At 45.1% G+C, this 20964-nt stretch overlaps 1 protein-coding gene across 1 annotated transcript in view; it reads left to right on the forward strand.

Annotated features, from left to right (window-relative positions):
- The first annotated feature begins 13173 nt into the window (after positions 1–13173).
- MTMR2 (myotubularin related protein 2) overlaps positions 13174–20964 on the forward strand; it is a 62361-nt gene continuing 54570 nt past the window's right edge. The window contains exon 1 of the mRNA XM_075140107.1: positions 13174–13284. Within this exon, the coding sequence (XP_074996208.1) occupies positions 13199–13284 (86 nt within the window). The 5' untranslated portion in view covers positions 13174–13198. The remainder of the gene's footprint in view (positions 13285–20964) is intronic.

Genomic DNA, 20964 nt, shown 5'->3' on the forward strand with positions numbered 1-20964 from the left:
CCATTCACATGTGAGCAGCAAGTTAACTGCATTAGTACAGCTAAAATCAGGATTTCATGCATAACACTCCCTCAAAGCCAACTTCTCCCTTCATGTAAGAAACAAGTCCACTAAGCAAAGGAGTTTCCCCATATTTACATTGCATCTTTATATTATAATGTGCCACAATGGTCTTGATAGTGTGGATCTCACTATAGTAAAGCCATTGCATGTTAATCTTATTCATTAACTTTCCCTCCAACCCCAAAGACTTAGTCCAGTCTGTTTTACAATACAATCTGCTAGCTTCTTACATACAAATACCAACAGACCACCTGCTTATACTGGGGAGTTTAAAACCTTCTTGTAGAAAACGTCTGGAGTGTTTTAGAGGGTTACAAAGAGAAGCTTTGAAATGCTGACAAGATAATGCCTTTTAAAGAAGCAAATCATTAGAAAACAGAAAAAAAAAACCCAAAACATCCTGGAGAACATTTCATTACTTTCTCAACTTTGAATATAGTCTTTTTGCAAGTAACTCAAGTGCACAAAACGGCACAAAACCTCAGAAATTTCCTTTTGTTACATCGATTTTTTTAAGCCTCAGTAGTGGCCTATTTTGGTTTTCTTTTTCATTTTTCTTTAAAAAAAGAAAAATGAAATAGTGTCCTTTTTATACACTTTGCTGTGCCTCCAAAGCCTCCTGCTATTAGATCAGTTTTAACTTTCAGTAAGCGAGAGCGTGCAATAAAGAAAAATCTCCCAATGGCCACCAACACGGCGACACAGCGTAGCTGTGCATTTGGATGGCAGATCAGGTCCAGAAATGCTACTTTCTATTAAGCTATCCAAGCTTTCATCAGAGAATGCCTACACCAGGCTTTTACGTCTTTTGATAAAAGGCAAGATTTTCAAAAAGGAGCCCAAAGTCTGGCTTCCATGCCCACGCTGATCAAAATGGTGATGTCTGGCCCTCAGATTTTAGCCCCACGGCTGCTTGCAGAATAGGGGCACCTTGGTAACGTGATGCACTCTGGGCAGAAATAAGCAATGCAAATGATCAGAAGTCTAGAAAAAATATAGAAAAGAACTGAGGTGGTTTAGCCTAAAGAAGAAGAGGTTTGAGTGGGAATAGGACAAGGAGTCTTGGAATAGATAAATCATTGCTGCCAGGGGAAAAGATTATGTATTTCCGTATTGATTTGTAGAGGCCAAGAAATAACGGGTTCAGGATAAATGCCAAGTGGAAGTTTTTAACAGGAAGAATAATATGAGGATGGACTGTCTGAGAAGGTATGGGGTCTGAAGGTCCTCAAGACCTGGTTAGGCACCTGTGAGAAATGATACTGGTACGGTTTATCTGCCTTCAGCCAGTGGAATAGACTAAATGTCTTCACATGGTCCTCACAGGAAGACAGAAAAACTATGGAAAAGAAGCGGAAAGTTTTCATGTTGAGGAATAAAAGGAAAATAATCAGTAAATACAGTTTTGCGGGGCTTAAGTCAACGAATACTCACCAATTCACATGAACATCGCCCCCCCCCCCCATCCTGTAATGCAGCTACTTGAATCACTCTCCGCTCCCCTACCATAAAAACATGGCAGGAGGCCTGGGAGAGTTGGATTTATCCCAACTGTCCTGCCTGCCCCTTCAGTCTTTTTCCTGGGGGGTGAAGTTACGGAAATCTTCCATTTGAGCGCCTTTCCCGAAGAAAAAAGTTTTTATTCTGTGCTTGCCCTTTTGTGTTAAAGTTACCAAGGCAGGCTGGCTAATCGCTGGAATGATCAGAAGGTCCCAGAGATACCTGAATCCAGCCCGGAGCATGTCTAAGTGGATGTCTTTGTTCGCTTCACAAAACCAAACAGGAGTAGCTTGTGTAAGGATTAGATATCTGCAATTCAATCCAGATGATCGCTTTATTATGGAAAACCATCCCTCTCCATACCACCCAGAAAGACAGCCACCACGGGATGAAGCATCGCGGGCTCCTGTTTCGCCCCAGTTGAAGCTGCGGGCTTTAAAGGCAGAGTTAGAAGAAGACGCACAGCTGCTACAGGAGACGGGCTTAACAGTGTGTGAACGCCATGTGCTTGTAAGGATATTTAAAGGATTAGGGGAGAATTAAATGTTTGTCTGTCTTTGTTGTTCAGCACAGCTTCAAAGCTGGAAGACGATATTAAAGAAGATATTTCCCTTTTTAAATACCGGAAAGGGACTCCTAAAACAATAGCTGGAAAATGCAGGCATGACCTAATAGATTTATACACAAAGATGCTGGATGATTCTTATCAGATGGGTGAAGAACATGCTATTCTGCAGTATAAAATGGTGATATGAAGTTCACAATTTAAAATACCAGTGAATAAACCCCAGAATGGACAAAAAAGCCAGCTCAAAATTCCTCTCTGGGAAGCAGAAGGCAAGCATCCTGGCTGGTGGTTTCAATTTATCCCGCTACGCTGTGTTGTGGGTCAATTGTCCAGTAGCAGAGCGATGCTTCCCATGGCCTTTCCCAGGAGCGGTTCTCTGGGGAGGACGGGGTGGGCGGCCAGGGGTGGTCCCCAGTTGGGCCGCTGCTGTTAAATCTGCCTTGTACCTAGGATCAGAGCTCTTAAGTTCCCAAACAGGGAACTTTCTCTATAACCTTTTAGGAAAAAGCAAATCTGAGACAGAAGCACTGTTGGTGAGATCCTCAGGTCAGCAGGTGCTTTCTGCGGGGGGAGGCTTAGTGAAGGACTGAAGAAAATTCAGTGCCTTAGCTTGCACGGGGAGGAATGGAGAGTCTCTAAAGGAAAACAGACACCTTTCTCAGAGAGGTTATGACATTAAATCAGATTTTTACTGAACAGAGAAACTTGCAGCTCTGGGAATAGGGCTAAAGTTGTCTTAAGATACCTTGGCATGTTCCTGACCCTGAACTATTCTGCATAGCTTAGATGACTTTGGGGACATTGGCTAACAGCCACTGCCCTCTGGCCACCAGAGCTTTGCCTGGGGCAGCCACTCTGCTCTGCGCTCTGGCTGCACTCTTGCTCTGGGCATTTCTGTCTCCAGCATCATCTTCTCAAAATACCAGGTCCAGTGCTTCTGAAAGCACCTTTAGAAGGCAGACCGATGGCTCTTTTCTGCATAAGGGAATATCTCTTCCAGCTGCATTTGGGGCTTTTATGGATTCTTCTGCAGTGCTCTTCTTCTTTTATTCATTACAGAAGGGGCAAGGCAAAGGTGAAAACCTCACTCATTATATCTTTCCCCTCTCCTGCTCCAGCGTATCTCTCTGAAAGATGTTATCACTGAAACAGTTAATTCGGACTAGTAGCAATTGATATAATCCTTAGAGAATAAAGGAAAATTCTTTGTAACAGCAAATACTTATTCTGCGCAAACACAGCCCTGATTTCCTAAGCTGCCCATCACCTACCACAGCTGCATTACGTGTGACTTCACAGGCCCCACAGAGAAGAAAATAACTTTGTTCATCTTCCCTGTCGCCATAGTATAAATTTGAAATGCGTTCAGCTTTGTGTTAAGTTTAATCAGAGCAGGAATGTGCTCTATAGAATTTATCCAAGCATTTTTACAATGGCCACTGAACTAACAGATATTCCGCTTATTGAGCAACATATTAATACAGCCAAAGTCTTTAAATCTTGTCCATGAAGAAATGTTTGAGCAGAACAAGGACATTTCTCTCCCTTCCTTCTCTTCCTTTCTAAAAGTGAATTAATATCTCTCACTGGAGACGCTGGTCCATCCTACGTTACCGTTACTTAACCCTTGCCTTTACAAAGGATTCTCGTGACCCTTCTCTGGGAAGGGATCACACCTCCGTTTTTTGCAAGCAGGTATTCATACTCGGCATAGGGAATGCCCTCAGGGTAAAGAAGTATCTTTGCTGTGGGAAATTCCATTCTGCTTTGGTTGAGACATTTAATGTTAAACCTCTGTTATTTCACTTCTCAGTTTCCTTAGGCTGGAAAGCATGTTGGCAATGCTCCAGCACGACTGAAGCATCCCAGGGAGCTGTGAGGCACACGCTGATGGTTCAAGCCAGGGCTCATTCTGAATTCCTGCTGGCTTCAGGCACTGCCAACCCTACAAGCACCTCTGCTCTCTGCAGTTGCTTTTGTAGCAGAGTTGGCCAAAGCAAACCTGTCCCAGCCAAAGCATCAGCTTCCAACCTGTCTCCGCTCACGAACCACCTGAACTCGTCTATCAGCATGCTGAGGATGGGCTGAGCCTGTTGGCAGAGGAGCAGCAGATATTGCCTGGAGACACTGCTGAGCTGCCAGAGCAGCTGCTGCTAGGAGATGGTGGAGGACCGTGCTTCACGTCACAGTCCCGTCACACCACTCTGGGGCCCCCATGATGGACGGAGGGGTGCCATCCCCAGGCAGGGCAAAAAAACCCAAAAAGGTTGCCTTAGGCTTCTTTCTTCTCCCTCCACATTAGTGCCAACAGATCCAGTGCTAAAACTTCCTTCTCATCCTTCCCCTTCCCTGTCAGGGGCAGGAATCCCCCAGCTGAGAAACGAGGGCTATCACCTTCCTTCATAAACTCCCCAACAGTAGCGTATGTCCCTCTCAATCTCTCACACAAATTGCAGGCACATGAGGCCCTTGGCTTTCAAGGGCAGGAAAGAGGATGCTGGATTGTACTCCTCCTTATCTTTTGAGCCAAACACACGAGACAGCGATCCTTTTCAAACATCCCAGACCCAAATCACACAGACATGCACAGAGGAATGAGGGTATCAGTACCACCAAAGTCTCTGAGTTACAGTACTGAATGCTCAGGGGTCACTTGCTGTAGATAATAGTAAGGTAGCTTATTACACTCACATAAGATAATTAAATGCTTAGTTTTGACCTTCACAAATTGCAGGAGTTTATATATCAGCACCGCCGAGTCTTGCTCTGCAGGGTAGAAGCAGCTGACATCCAAATGCCGGAACATGGCCAGAAATGGCAGATTTGGAGTTGCTTGTGAAACCTGATTTCAGCCACACTTACGTGCAGGCATTAAACTGATTTTTAATTACACAGTCCCATTATGCTTTTTGTCCTGAACCTTTACTGTATCCAGCACAGAGATGGGATGTCTGAGTGGGATCAGTTCAGGTTATATGGGGAAGTTTAAACCAGCCATTCCCTAACTGGGAATTGCAACCTAAGTATTTCTTTCATGCATTAATTTGATGAATACAACATAGATTTGACTACAAAACAAGTGGCAGGATAGGCACAAGCTGGCTGCTACTTCCATGATCTAAACTTAGCTTCAAGAAGAGGGAAGTGGTGTTCATGTCTACAAGAACAGTTACAGTAAGCGGTCCTTTCAGCTCATGCCAAAATCTTAGAGTCTAAGACCACTTGTAGGACACTGCACACTCCTGCAAGTTGTGCACTTCCCTGACCAGCCACTCGCTACCACCTCTTTGGGAGAAGCACACTCTCCCCTTTCCAGCTGTCTGGTGCTCCTAGAAACATTGACCGGCGTCCCCATACTGGGTAATGGCCGCGGGGCCAATAAGAAACAACGCCCCGGGTAGGTCCACATTGCTAAATAAAAAGCAGTTAGGGAGAGATGCTGGCCATGAAGCCAGGTGAAGTATATTGGCTTCTGCTCACACTAGGACCAGTTCCTTCTGGAGCAGTCTGGCCACATCCACACTATATTGAGCCTGGTTCTCCTCTGGCCCCAATACAGCACTAAGATGTCATTTTTTAGTTTGGAGGTTATTTCAAATCAGCATGTCTCTACAAAGGGAGACCCACCAGCCAGGTATTTTCATGGCAGGAAAGGACGAGTATGTCTTGCATATCTGGAGGTGTGGCAGGAGAGCACAGGGCTGTTTGAAAGGCACAGCTTGCTGTCACTGTGCCAGAGGCTGCGTAGGGTGCAGGTCCCATCCCACACTGCCTTTTGAGAGTCATCACTGGGGCAAGCTCCATCTTGAAGATCGTTCGCCCACTGGTAAATCTGAAAAGGCATGTGAATGTCTTGAAGGCAGCAGATTGAAGCAGTCTCCCCACCCCAGACGGTAAGCTAACAATGAAGTAGTGTGATTAATCACGGCTTCAGCACTTAAATTTGCTCCTTGTGCCTCTTATTTGGCATTACTGACAACCCTGTGATATGCCATCTCCAAATTATAGTACCACTGGAACTGGCAGTAAGCTTCCTCCCTCATTGTACCCAGGGGCTTAATGTGTCTTCAGTAGCTTCCTGAATGTTTTGCACAGCTCACCCACTGCAGACAGGTTACTTACACAAGCAGATAGTCACATACCTTGTCGTGGTTTAACCCCAGCCGGCAACTAAGCTCGCTCGCTCCCCCCTTGGTGGGATGGGGGGAGAATTGGAAGAGTAAAAGTGAGAAAACTCGTGGGTTGAGATAAAGACAGTTTAACAGGGAAAGCAAAAGCCACGCACGGAAGCAAAGCAAAACAAGGAATTCACTCCCTACTTTCCATCGGCAGGCAGGTGTTCAGCCATCTCCAGGAAAGCAGGGCTCCATCACGCGTAATGGTGACTTGGGAAGACAAACGCCATTACTCCGAACGTCCCCCCTTCCTTCTTCTTCCCCCAGCTTTATGTGCTGAACATGACGTCATATGGTATGGAATAGCCCATTGGCCAGTTGGGGTCAGCTGTCCCGGCTGTGTCCCCTCCCAACTCCTTGTGCACCCCCAGCCTGCTCGCTGGTGGGGTGGGGTGAGGAGCAGAAAAGGCCTTGACTCTGTGTCAGCACTGCTCAGCAGTAACTAAAACATCAGTGTGTTATCAACATTATTCTCATCCTAAATCCAAAACACAGCACTGTACCAGCTACTAGAAAGAAGATTAACTCTATCCCAGCCGAAATCAGAACACACCTCTCAAATACTTCATTTTTATTGCACTCACTGTTAAGCCTGCAACTCCCCAGCCCTTTCATCACTAGAGCTGAACACCCTATTGCTTCCGAAAGAAGGTCAGACCACTGTATGAGCCTTCCACATGGAAATTAGAGCCATCGAGGTAAATAAAAGGGAAACCAAGAGGAATTAATTCCTACTGTATTTTATATTCTGTATGTGTCCTTCTCATTTTTAATATCATCTCCAGATCTTACCATCACCATTTTATTGTGTTTTATTAAAACACTACCACAAATGCACATCTTCCTTAATGGAAAAAGAAGCATAAATTAGATAAAATCAAATATTCTTAAACATTTCCCTAATTGTAGCTATTAAATACACCAGTGGTAGATTAAGATCTCACTTTGAGAAGTCTGTGCACATATACACAATATAAAGACAGATAAAGACAATACTATTCCAGACATTTTAGACATAAATTACCTGTATTTAAAATGACTGTTTGCTTGAAAATTGGTGTATAGATCAGGACTGTAAAATAAAGATTTGAGATCCAAGAGGTACAGAGACTCTTACCCTGCATATGAACACCTATCCCTGTTGATCTTAATGAGACTGCTCAGCACAAGTGCTGGGATCTCAGAAAATCCCCCTCCTAACGGCTAGCAATATCAAAACCAATTCTTGCCCCCATGTCCTTCCTTCCTGCCTGATCACCCTACAAGTTCTGGAAACACATTTATTTCCAGCAGTGGTGGTTTAACAAGTGCCAGAACTTTCAAATTTAACCCCTGTGAGTAACTCTTACTTCATGTTTGCCAGATTGGAGACCATTACACAGATGGCAAGGAGCTGCTGAAGTGTTGCAGTCCAAACATGTAGACAGCCAGACAGCTGCTGTGATGTATTTAGTCCTTCAGGAGGAAAGATACTATACTACTTTATTTGAAGTGACACTAAAAATTGATCTTCTAAAACTACAATATGTTTTGCAGCATGTAATGGAAGTCCTGACCCTAGAGCCTGAGGAATGGAGCACACGGCAGGTGAGGCAGCCATGCGCTCTCCAGAACCAGGTGCCTGCACCTTCAGACTTCACAGCCTGCTAGAGCACTAATGTACTTACCTTGTCAGCCTTGGACTGCACTGGCATCACTGCTCAGCGATAAGCAAACGCAAGCTACAGTACATTGCAATAAATCAGTATCTGCAGAGGCCATTAAAAAGTAAAAGCATAAGGCAATTAAAAGCCGGGTGAAGTGCCTGACTCCAGGCAGTGGTCTGTACACACTGAGCCACACACTGAGATGGATCCTGATGTACTCATTAGCCTGTCTGATATTTAACGCCTCACTGCTCTGCGAGCAGCCATGAGCTGGTGGTGGGAGTGAGGACAAGAAAGCACTACACAGGCAGAGCAGCAAGCAGAATAAATCTTCTGCCCATCAGAAGTGCTCTGTAAACAGGTAGCACGCTATAGCATGCAGCATTAGGTCCAGACTTAGTCCAGAGCTCCCTGTTACACCCTGCACCAATATGTGCATGACTGCATAAAAAAAAGCAATCAAGTGACAATAAAAAAAGTGTCAGAGGCCCAATTCATCATCATCTCCTGCTTCTATCAGACATGTGGGGGGTGCAAGGCAAAAGCGCTGTCAGGGTGCCATCACAGCCTGCAAAGAACCACATCATGGGTGAGCTAGGGTGACCACTCTGATCAGGTTAACCTCAAGTCCAGTAATCTTGGAGACATGGTGACAATTTAAGTGTAGCTGTAAGTCCCTCTCATCGTTTTGACTAGTTTCCAGCTTCGACGGCACAGGCATCATGCATCAGCAGGACCAAATCCGTGCATGTGCCCCATGACCATCTTGTAACAGATGTTCTTGCAACCACAAGCAGCTCTAGCTCCAAATCACAGCCACAGCACGTTGTTCTTCATCATCCTCTCTGCATGTGCCAAAGCTCTCGCTGTTTCTGACCTTATACTTTATCAGCTGATGGAGCTTGACAAAAGAAACACATGCCACCTCCAGTGTGATTTGATGATCATACATCACAGTAGGATCTCGCCAGTGACAATCCGCCCTTCCCAAGGCGCTGAGAATCTTTTATTGGCTGCCCACTGCCCTTAAGCTGTACATCAAGGAGACAAGAAAACGTAATAAATCTGAGAACCATTTTAGTGAATCAAAGGGAGAGACAAGGGTGTCTTTGGTTGTGTGGTTTTCAGAACAATTATGGGACTGAGTCATGCTGCAAATTTGTTGGACTCACTGATGTGGACTACTAGAGAGGAAGGCACAGTGTGTGAAGCTGCCATTGCCATGAATTATTTAATGCATTTGCTAACGGCAAGGATACAGGAATGTATGAGTATAGTGGGGAAAATATGGGAGATCCATAGAGCTCCAGTAAGGAGAGCTAGTTTTAGAATGCGTATGATTTTAACGTTGGGGCAGGAGTGAAGAGGACAAGGCGACCATTTTCAGAAGTGATTAGGGCTCTTGCTCCCTTGTTATTTATAGGCCTTTCAAGTAACTGTCTTGGGTTGTGTGATGGAGAAGAAGGGGAGGAAGGCAAAAGTCTGATGAGCTGTACCATGTAAGGGCAGGTTATGACAAAGGGGAGCATGCTTTCTTAGACAGAATCATTTGAGCATGTGGTCCTGCTTCATGGTCCACACTTTGACCACTGTAGAAGCATGATTCCTCCTCTGCTCTGGCACCTGATGCTCCAGGTACATTTAATCAAGGAGTCACAGACCACAACCAGGCATCCGCACCAGACCCCTATGAGCACGTTGTGCCAGGATGCCTGGGACGTGTGACCGTCCCCAGCTTTGGGGAGCACTGCGCTCACAATGTGAGACGTGACAGGCCTGTCTTTGGCTGTGCAGCAGCAAAGCTGGGGAGTTCCAGGGATGGGAACATCTGGATTTGTAACATTCGGCACATTCATCTATCATATACCAGATGTATGGACTACACATACACACAGAGCTAGAAAGCCCCTTACTCAACAGACACGTAGTTTAAATACAATGGACACAATACTATCTCCCTTTCACACTGAAGGACTGAGGCAAAAGTTTTACTTCCCCTCACTTAATCATGTTTTACATGGTACATAAAATTATCCTCTTTGTGCTGTATTTGCCACAACTTTGACAGCCTCTAAACACCTAAGAAAGCCAGACTATGTATCTCACACTTCCTGTGTGCTATAAACAAAAGTTATAACCACGTGCAATTTCAGAAAGTATTGAAGGATGTCTGCTTGTCCTTTTCTTGGAAATAATCTTTCACACCTTTGATTCAAGGAACTTCCTTGCCATTCTCTCTTTTGAGATATCATTTACCTCAGCTGTATCAGCCACATGGCATTAAAGACGAACACAGATAATTTTATTACTTATCCATGACGTTGATTTTCTTTTACTGTTTCCTCATAAACATTCAGAACATTCTCTCATAAAAAAAAACAAATTATGATACTTGTAAGATAATGGTAATGGATGTGGCAAGCAAAAGTAGGTTAACAGACTGAATCACGCTTATTTTGCAGTAGTTATAAAACAGTTTTGTGAACTGTCCTTAATTGGTTTTGGTTATGTCATGGCCTTATTTAATTCTCCATCACTTTTAAGAGCCCTGAGGTAACTCACTTCACAGAGAAAAAATTCTGACTGACTTTGAAAATGTGGTATTGTTGAACAAAAAGACTCACTGAGCAGACTGCTAGTTTCTTTCAGCAGCAGGAGAGATCCAGGAGGTGATTAGCTTTGTTCTCATTTACAAAGCACCAGTGGGAATTTCTAAAGGGTTTCACAGGCCCTGGGGATATGACCAAGAACAAAACAGGGCAGTGAAAAGCAAATAGAGCACTTCATCAATAAACTACTTACAGATGCCACATCAATACCAAATTAGGAAGAAAGGAAGGCACTCTAATACTTTCACATAGCAAAGGAGGTTTATATATTGTTTTTATTCCTACTTGACTTTTCTTAAACAACTGCACCGCTACCAAACTACGCTTAGTAGAGGGAACAGAGGTAACACCAACTCACTACAAGGCTATTAGTCCAATAAGATTTGAAAGGGAGACTGCACTGCTCTCTGCTAGTTCTACAACGCTGACCTCTCCCAAGGGTTACTACCATCAGGAACTCGGTCCTCAGAAAGGCTGGGAAAAGAGCACACCAGTGGGAAAAGGCTCCCAGGAACTGCGTGACTGCTTACCAGAGATGCAAAACTACTGCTGCTACAGCACCCCCTCGCCACTTGTCTCTGAAGAGGACGCGGTCTCCTCGCCCAGACTTAGGTGGGGGCGGAAAGCTAAAGAGAAGCAGGGGGGTGTGTGGAAATAGTATCTCGTTAGTATCTCATTTTGCATTAACAAATAGTACTTCTGAAAGGTTTATTGCCCCTAACTACAGAAAAAGAAATTTTAAAAAAATCAACATTTTAAAAAATTTTACAGCTGTAACAAAATCAGCACAGGTCTATCGATGTTTTCATTGTAATAACGTCGAAGCATTTTGTTTGGATTTTAACACTGCAATAAAACACTAGCAATTAGCTTTTTTTTAAAACAAAAATCTCACTTCTAACCAGAAAACAGTTTTCATTTTAGAAAAGCCTCCAGAAGCTCAATTTTCTAGGCTGAACCCCCCCCCACTAGACAAACTCATTCGCCAATTTATAAACTTTTCATTCAGAATATTAAGTCAAAAATACAGAAAAAACCCTGCTTCGACAAAGCTGTGTTTTCAAGTTTAAACCAGCTTCAAAACCATCCCACATCAAGCTTGCTCAACAGCAGCCGATACACACTAAAGGGAAGAGCGACGGAGGCAATTTCACAGCTGCTTTGTGCAGCCTCAGGCGGGGCTGCTGCAACCCCACTTCAGCATCCTGCTCGTGTTCATGGGCTTCTGCGAGATTTAAACTGCTCTGGAGTTACACTCTGATGACAGGAACAAAACGGGAAACAACAGAAGGAGATACATCAGCTAATTTACTCCTTGGAGCACAGAGAGGGATGATGTTTCAGCAACCATTTTATGGCCACGGAGTATTAAGATGTTTAGAACATACAGGGTTTATGTCGTTCTGAGGTAGTGTTTTAAACAGGGAGGTCCATTTGGACTGATGCTCATGACATCGGGTGCTCTCTTTACCAACAAGCAGGCCTTACTGGAAACCCACCCGCCTACTAACATGTCCCCAGCATTTGTTTCTTTGCCTGTTGAGATTTTTGCCAAAACAGCTGTGCATTTGGAAGACACCTTTGCGCTGGGTATGGGAGGCTTAAGATGCAATTCCCCAGTCTTTGTAAGCAATGCCAAGAGCTTTTCTCTCGCTCACCAAATTGCTTCAAGGAACTGAACGTACCGTGGCTCTTCCTGCAGAACATTTGATACCGAGCTGTGACTGCAAACCTTCCCGGGCACAAATCGTCACGTACGCACACCAGCTGCCAGCCGGGTAACTTCTCTCCCTGCAAGCACACAGAGGATCCGTGCCGGCATGCTGTGGACTCCAGTGATTTTGACCTGCCATGTTCCACAGCTCCTGCCCCATCCGGTTGAGAGATAAACTCCAAGGGGATTCTTGAGCAGATATGGGCAATTAAAAATTTCAGGAGCACAACTGTTTTTTGTTACGGGTACACAACGCAGCACAAGAGGGGGTCTCCGCAGAGCCTCTAGCAGGCAAGCCTAACACAAATAAGATGACTTCAAGGGGGATCCTCAAGAGAGACCATTCCCTTGTTCTTAGGAATGACCACCGTGCCGCGGGGACGGAACCCGGGAGCTGCCGCCTTCCCTTGGTTTTCAGGAGGCCAGAAAGGGCGATCGTGGCCAATTCTGTACCCGCATGAACAAACACCGCCTCTCACCGCCTTCTCTCCCCCTGGGCTGGAGGGATGAGGAGCCCCCGGACGCCGGCCGGGCTCACGCTGCGGGAAGGGAGGCGGGGGTGTGCCGAGGGGAGGCCGGGCATAACCCCCTTTCCCTCCCTCCCTCAGCGCCCGAGCTCGGCGGCCCGGCCCCCTCCCCCGCGTCCCTCAGCCCGGCGAGGGAAAGGGGCCGCCCCTCTCCCTGGCTGCCGGGACCGCGGGCTGAGGGGAAGCGAGCCCGGCCAGGCACTGCCGCTGCCGCTCCCTTCCCCGCAGCCCCGCGGCAACGGGCCCGGCCCCTCCCGCCGCCCCGCCCCAGCCCGCCCTCCCCGCGCGGCACGCCGGGCCAACATGGCCGCTTCCCGCCCCGCCGGGCGCCCGCCGCTCGGCTGACAGACAGCCCGCCCCCCCCCGCCCCGTCCCGGGGCCGCCCCGCCGCCCGGCATGGAGGAGAGCTCCAGCTGCGAGAGCCTCGGCGCCGGGCGGGCGGCGGCGGCGGCGCGGCCGCCCAGCGGCGACTCCCTCTCCAGGTAACGGCCGCCGCGCCATCGCCCCCCTCCGCCGCCCGCGGGGGGCCGGGGCCGGGGCCGGGGCCGGGCCGGGCCGCAGGCTGCCGCTCTGCCGCGGGGCTCGGCGGCTTGAGGGGCCCCTCGTCAGCAAGAGCCATGGCGGGGCGTGGGGGCAGAGGAAGAGGGCGAAGAGGGGTCGGCAAGGAAAAGGAAACTGAGGGGATAAAGCTGGTGCCATTTTCTCCCTCCGTGGGCAAGGAGGCTCTGGCGTCTCCCCGCCGGTGGGATGACCCTGCGGGGTGACCCGGCGCTTGGGGTGGCCTCGGGGTGGCAGTGCACGCTGGCAGGCGTGAGCACCCCTCGACTGCGGGCAAGCCGGTTTCTTTGACAGGCGTTTAGTCAAGAGAAGGCGGTGCCACCTGCACCAGCCTTTCGATAAAAGCTCTCTAAATAACCAACGCTGTGCTACCTGGCTTTGGTGCCTGCAGTGAATGGATTTAGGAAATCAACAGTATGGGCGAGCTTTAGCTGGAAGGGCAGGGAGGGCACCAGGTGCGTTAGCTGCCTGCCTGGACACCGCTGTTCCCAAGCTAGGCCTTATCGTGTGGTTTTTCAGTGACATTTCATGGGGTGTGTTGAGCATTTGTGGTTTTGTCCTCATGGCTTTTTCTGAGAGCTTGACTTTGCAGTCTGAATGATTTTTAATGCCATGTGGGTAATTTCCAAGGTCTTTAAGCCACAGAAGCTGAGACTTTCTTGTTCCTCCTCCCCTCCGCAGGCTATCGGAGAAGTTTGAATTTTGTGACTCAAAAGCACATCTCACTTGGGATGTGAGTTTCTTGCAGGAGAGTGCAATAGGGTAGCAAGGGAGGACATTGGCTGATGGACAGGGGTGGTGGCACGGGAGACCCTGGGTTTCGTGGTAGGGCCTGGGAGGCAGGATGACCTGGTGGCTGAAGGTTGTTCTGTCCCGTTCTGGCTGCCCTCGCCATGCCCAGGTCGTAGGACCACAGGGTAACTCAGGCTGAAGGGATCTCAGCATCCCTCAGTCCAGGCTCCCGCTCACAGCAGGGGCAGCTCTGAGGTCAGAGCAGGCTGCTCGTGGCTTTTACCCAGTCTGGTCTTGAAAACCTACAAAGACGGAGACTGTACAACCTCTCTGGGCAGCCCATCGCCGTTTCCTGGATACCTTCCACATAAGCACTGGGGCTGCTTTTTGGTCCCCTGAAGCAGTCTCTCCAGGCTCCCCCAGCCGCTCCTCACAGGCAGGTGCTCCAGCCCCACCACCATCACGGTGGCGCTTCCCTGAGCTCCCTCTAGGTCATCAATGTCTTATCAGTACTGGGGGGCTAAAAACTGGATGCAGTATTCCAGAAGCACTCTGATGAGTGCCGAGTAGAGGGGGATCCTTCCCTGGATCTCCTGGCTCTGCCACTGTTCTTACAGCCCAGGGTGCTGGTGGCCTCTTTGCTGTCAGCATCTCTGTACTGTCATGCTTGGTTTTTCCCCAGCAGGACCCCCAAGGCCTGTCTGCAGAGTTGTTCCCCAGTCAGGCAGTGCCCAGTTTGCACTCAGGTTTCTTCCTTCTTGAGTCCTTTGTGCCTCCTCATCCTCATTTCACTCTCCTTCATCAAACTGTTCTGTTCTCTGCTCTCTGTATTGGTTTCCTTGTGCAGTTTACCTGTGCCCTGCCAAATGCCTACAGGCCTCTTTCCCCCTTACCTCATTGACCCAATATACTCTTTTTCCCTCTGCATCAACTGAGGCAACTTGGACCCATCTGGAGGTCAGTTACTGTAAGAGACACAAAAGAGAGCTTACCTCAGAAGAGCCAATGGCTACAAGGAAGCTCCTGTTCAGCCTCTCAGCAGCATGCCCTGCACAGATGGAACCGTTGGGAAATTGAGATGATAAATCTGTTTCTGTTGAGCATGCAAAAGGCTATGTCCTCCAAGCCCTGAAAAGGCCCAGATTGAACAGATTTCTTGGGATATAAAAAAGCTTATCCAAAAGCTTTCAGAATTTCAAGCCTCTGCTCCAACATCTAGAACTTGTAGAAGCAAGCTAGCCATTTATTTGATGTATTCCAAACAAAATACATTTTTCTCTAGCTGGGTGTTGGAAATAGATAAATGCTTTTCATCTGCACTTATTACTAAAAAACCTCTCATCTTGAGTTGGTGTATGCTGTGAAACTTTTTAGTTTAAATGGTTAAGATTAGGGCAAAATTGTAAGAAAGTAAAATAAGGTTCTTGTAATGAGAGAGGCCTTCAGAATGTGACCTTCAGAATGTTTATTAGCAGCTTCCTCTGCAAATCCAGTGATACTTCTGCACAAATAAATAATTTTCCTGTGAATTCGACTGTAGATCCATTTTCAGTGGGTTTTTTCGTTTAAGATTTTTTTTTTTCATTAAAGCTGCACTGCAGTCTGATTTTATGCATCAGAACAATCCCTCTGAAGCTAATGGGACTATTTGTATGCATTGAAACATACTTATTTTCATCTCTGTGATTGTGGTCTAATAGCTAGACCAACTTTGAGTTGTTAACCTATGACTATAGAGATGTGACATATTTCACTAAGTGATTTTGTTTAAAAAGAAAAAGTTAGCTTTTGGGGATGATGTGAGGAACACAATGAATTGCGAGGGTGCTGTCATCAGTTCTTATAATCCGTTTTATTTAAAAAGAACAACAACAAAAAAATGAGTAGAATCTGTCACTCATCCCAGATTCACGGTTATCTAGCAATGTGAAGCCTTATTGAGTTGTAGTTGACGGAATTGTTTTATGCAAGAAGACTTGGAAAGGTGCTAGTATTAAATATATACAGCAGTGCATTATCTGGATTCTCTCAGCTCCAGCTTGGAAGTTAAGTAAGTATTGTATTTCTAGAGATACTTAAGTTCTAACTCTTCAAGAAGACATGCTTGATAGAGTTTACTTATACGTAAGGTTGCTCACATGAATAAGTGCCTTAAAGAACATATATATATTTGTCTTTTAATAATGCAGATGAGATATGGTAATAGTGGCATTTGACAGTGAAAGTTGCTTTGATGTTTTAATAGACCCTAGTAATGTGCAGTACCTGTGGTCCCTGAGTAAGATATGGGAATAACTAGACAAATGTTACCTACTTTCTGTGCCAACTAGAAAAATGTTTGAAAAGCTCTTTACGAGACTCGCACTATAGCTGTCTGTACGTGGTAAAAAATCCCCAGCTCTATGTGGAAATACTGAGTTAGTTTCAAATGACCAAGTCACAGCTAACTAGCTCAGCTGCAGTCATAGTTGTGCTGAAACAGCTATTCTGCTTTTAAAGTCTAAGCCATCTCACCCAGTGCCGGGTTTGGGTGGCACAGCACTGGGTTCTGCAGCTCTCTGTGGTCTCCAAAGGTCAATATTTAGGATGGACTTTCCCCTTGCATCCTGTTCTCATGGAAGACAGATGACCGTGAGCCAACTACTCATAAAGAGCTGCAGTGGTATTAACTAGCAACTTGCAAGGAGCGCTTGTGTGTCTGCAGCGTCAGGCCAGGAACAACCCGTGAGACAGGAAAAGGAGTGAGGTAAAACACTGATTCTAAGGTTTGGTGAGCTACACTACGGTTATGTCCAGAAGAGCAAGCTTTACCCAGTGTTATGGACTGCTATTATATCTATAAAATGGCCTGGGGATCCTGGGTGAGTGAGTGATAAACACATTTCAGCTGTGCTAGTTAATCAGACTTCTTCAAAGACCACTCTTAAAATGAATTCGTAGGTAGAGTTCTGGGTGGGTTTTTTGGGGTTTTTGTTTTAAATTTGAAATTGCATACGGACCCTCTGACCTTTGGAATTCAAAGTAACAGCCAACAAAATTCTACCATAATCTTTCCTTTTGTGAAAGGAAAGCCAGATAAAGCCATGTATGACTTAAGCAGAACACATGACTTTAGGAAAACAGTGATGTCAAACTTCAGATATTTACTTTTCATTAAAAGCAGTTAGGCATTTTGTTCATGCAATCTGTGTGATTATGTGCCGTAGTTTCTGAATGAACGTATATATCTCTTTGTATTCCTCTGAAATGTTATCTGAAAAAGCATATTACAGCCCAGTCTGAACAACAGTCCAATAAGATATCTAAGAGGCTTTCTGTTAGATCTGCTGAAGGTAAATTTGTATTGCCTGTGCAAAAGTGTGGAGGTGATTGTACTATAAAGAAACTGCTGTAGGAGATGTCAGTGAGATTTCAACCTCAGTATAAAATGAGAGAAAGAGATAAGGCAGTGGGCAGATGTTTCCTGCCAACATGACTGGAGCAACGTTTGATGTTACCACTTTCTGGTTTCTTGTTACCACCTCCCTACTGGCGGTTATCATCCACAGAGGTCTGCAGACACAGTGGATCTATGCATTGCACTTTTACTGAAGCATATGAGAATAATCATGCTCCTTGTCTTTATGTTTGCAGGGATAACTCTGAAAACATAAACTCTGTGTAAATCAGTGCAGCAAGGTCTGTTGAAGCAATAGCTCCATGAGGTATGAACTCCCCCCTTCGTCTCAAATAAGGTTCTGTCAATACCTGGTCTGATTTAAGGCTACAGTGAAGGAATTCTTTCCCCGCGGGTGAGAGTGATGCTGGAAGGAGTGGGGTCTGTAAGCTGTTGGCTGAGGAGGGCTCGCTAGCACCGCATTGCTACCAGATGTATGAGCTTTGCTGATTGAGTTGTTTTGTGGTGAGTCATTGAAGTTAGGGTTTGAAAGGGAAGATTTTTACCAGTTCTGGTGTTCAGTGAAATGTGAGTAGCTGTCATTTTCCTCATGGGCTTTGAGAGCACTTCTTGCATTTGATTTCTTATATGTGTGAAGCAGGATTTCTCAGGAGTTGTTACCATTAAAGACAAGTATGTTGCAGGCTGAGTGTTGATAATGAACTGTTTTTTGCATCTGAGAAACTTAACACTATGCCTAGAACCAATTAGCAACTCCAGACGGGCTCATTATCATTGATTTTAATATGTGAGTGATAATTTATAACACTTATTTGCAACTGAAGTCCATTCTGAGATAGTTTTTTTGTGTACTGTATATTGTGAAGATAAAGAGCAGTTTTGCCTGCATATATGTTTGCAAAGTGAGGAGAATCTTTTATTAGAGTCTGAGGATTTAGGGCAGAAAATAATGAAAATAACGAAAATAACATTCAATCAAAAAGACTTCAGAGCTTTTAATTTACGCAGTGTACTTGTGAAGAGAAACCATTACCTTTGAAGAACTTGGGAATTGTTTTTAGTAGCAATCTTTAGGATGCACGTTTCTGCTCTCGCATTCAGCAGAAACTGTTCCTACTTCTCTTGGAGTGTGAGACCTTCAGTCTTAGAAGTTTCCCCAGTCAGGCACACGCACATCTCCTTGTCCAGGCTCTGACCATTCAATAAAAGTGTATGTGTTTGTTTTCTAAGTGTATTTTCCATTTGAGAATATAAAATATCACTCACCTGTTTCTTTTATTGTAATTAATGTTATATTGCTATTTAAGGCCTCGCAGGAATTTGGGGTGCCGCGGTTCTAGCTGCTATACAGATGCAGAAGGTGATGATTTCTGCGTTGAAGAGCCAGGGACCAACTATTTACAAGTGCCTAAGCCAGGACTACTCTATTTTTACTAATGCCGGGCGGGTAATTTTACTAAGCTTTTGGATGTGCAGTCGAGTGCTGAGACTCTTTGCTGAGAGATTGGGTGAAGAGCGAGAAAGTCTAAGGATGAGATGAAGAACTGCTGTGGAGAGATGAGGCAAGATCTGACAGCTGGTGAACAGTAAAGCTAGGCTCAGAACGCAACTCTCTTGGGTCCCATCAAGCACTGCCTTTTCTAAAGAGAGATGGTAATGTTATGTTGACTAACAGTCTATTTGCTAGACAGTTTTGAGTTGTACATGTAGTTTCTTAACTACAGGCTATTTACAACAGAGACACAATTACTGAACCTGAATTTTAAGGCTGAGGATGACCTGACGATGTCAAATTACCCAATTCCTATCTGTTATGTGATTGTACTCCTGCTATGACTTCAGTTATAGATTAACACCTGTCTCAAACATATTTTGTTATCTATTTCTGATGTTTTATCATCTCCCTTCCTTTGCTAATTCTTTTATAGCTCATGTACGAAGGCAAGAACTGCATTTGGAAAGGTCATGACACCTCTTGAATGGCTCAGCAGAATCAATAGTCCACAGCTTCTTTTTCATGAATCTTTTCCTGATGACCTGCTTTACTGTTACTGGCTCTTCAGTGCTGAGGGTATCAGGTAGTGTAAAAAGAGACCTGATACATACACCAAAGGGCTTACATTACCAGAAAGCTTAGTTGAGGAAAAAACCAGCAAGCATACATTAGAAATGCATCGGAAACCTTCCAGAGGTCACTCTGATAAGGTGTTATATACAAGACGTAGTTGTAAAATAGGACATGAAAAACGTGGTCTGGTTATTTGTCCATGGGAAGCCCATTCCACCATGAAGAAGAGGATAACAGGAAAGTAATGAAGTGCTTGGTTTGTAGAGGTGTTTGGGATAACCCAGAGAAGTGAGAATACGGAAGAGACAGTCACAGTAATTACCCCTGTCTTCATTTTTAACTAAAAACCATCTGGCTCTTTTATAGCCTCAGTAACTAGGACTAATTGAACAAAAAAATCAGTGAAACTTTTCAAGTATTTGTTTTTCCTTTTCCTACCATCTGTAGTTTCTTTTGCCAATGTTCTCACTCAGTAATTTTCCAGTGATTTCAAGGTAGCTCTTTTCCTTGCTTCTCTCTTGCCTCTCTGCTCCATGAATTCTTTTCCATTGCTTTCTAAACCCTGATATATTTGATGAAGAGAAAGTGTTAGCAGTTTTCTAGTCCATAACCCCTTCATTTTGTTAGCTCTGTACAAATGCTCCCACTTTACAGATCTGGCCTTTCTGTAGCCTTCTGGCCATGGCTCCAGAATTGTTAATATTAGGTCACACAATGGTTCAAATTTGATCTGGGTCAGGTGTGGGTATGTGGTCATATTTCTGCTGAACTAGTTAGTAAAACATGAGTTTATGGGTTTTTTCTATTTTGTTCTGGGAAGACAGGCAACACCTGTTTAGAATAAAACACCATTTTTATCTGGATTTATTTACTGTGATCTAAAGAGACTACATGCCTGTACAAGGTGTTACACTCAAAATCTTGTTCACGGGCAAAAAGGCAGCACATCTTTATATAGCAAAGAATTATTGTTAGTGTAACTGAAATTTTGAAAGTCTAATCATTATTAGTCCAGATGCAATTATTACAGAAAAAGAAAGAATAATAATGCAGTTAAAACTGTCATACATACAGTTCTTAGTTTCTACCCCTCTTCCTGGTGTTACGCTCGCCCCTCCCATGCTGCTCTGAGTCCCACGGTTGCTGGTTTTATTCTGGTGGTGGTGGGTGTTACAGCAAGTTGTCAGCATCTGGAGTCCTCTGCTGGGAGAAGTATAAGGTTCATGTTGATGGTTTCTTCTTTCCTTACTGTAGGATCCACCTGGGATCGTTTTAGTATGTTTGGTAAAACAACTTTACACCTATCTCTTTCTTCATTGGTCTGCAATTCCACATTACATCTGATTTTTGTATATATGGTTGCTTTTATGGGTATTAGATACTATTTCTTTGTTCTTTTTCTTACCC

The sequence above is a fragment of the Calonectris borealis genome, chromosome 1 (assembly GCF_964195595.1).
Source record: "Calonectris borealis chromosome 1, bCalBor7.hap1.2, whole genome shotgun sequence".
NCBI lineage: Eukaryota > Metazoa > Chordata > Aves > Procellariiformes > Procellariidae > Calonectris > Calonectris borealis.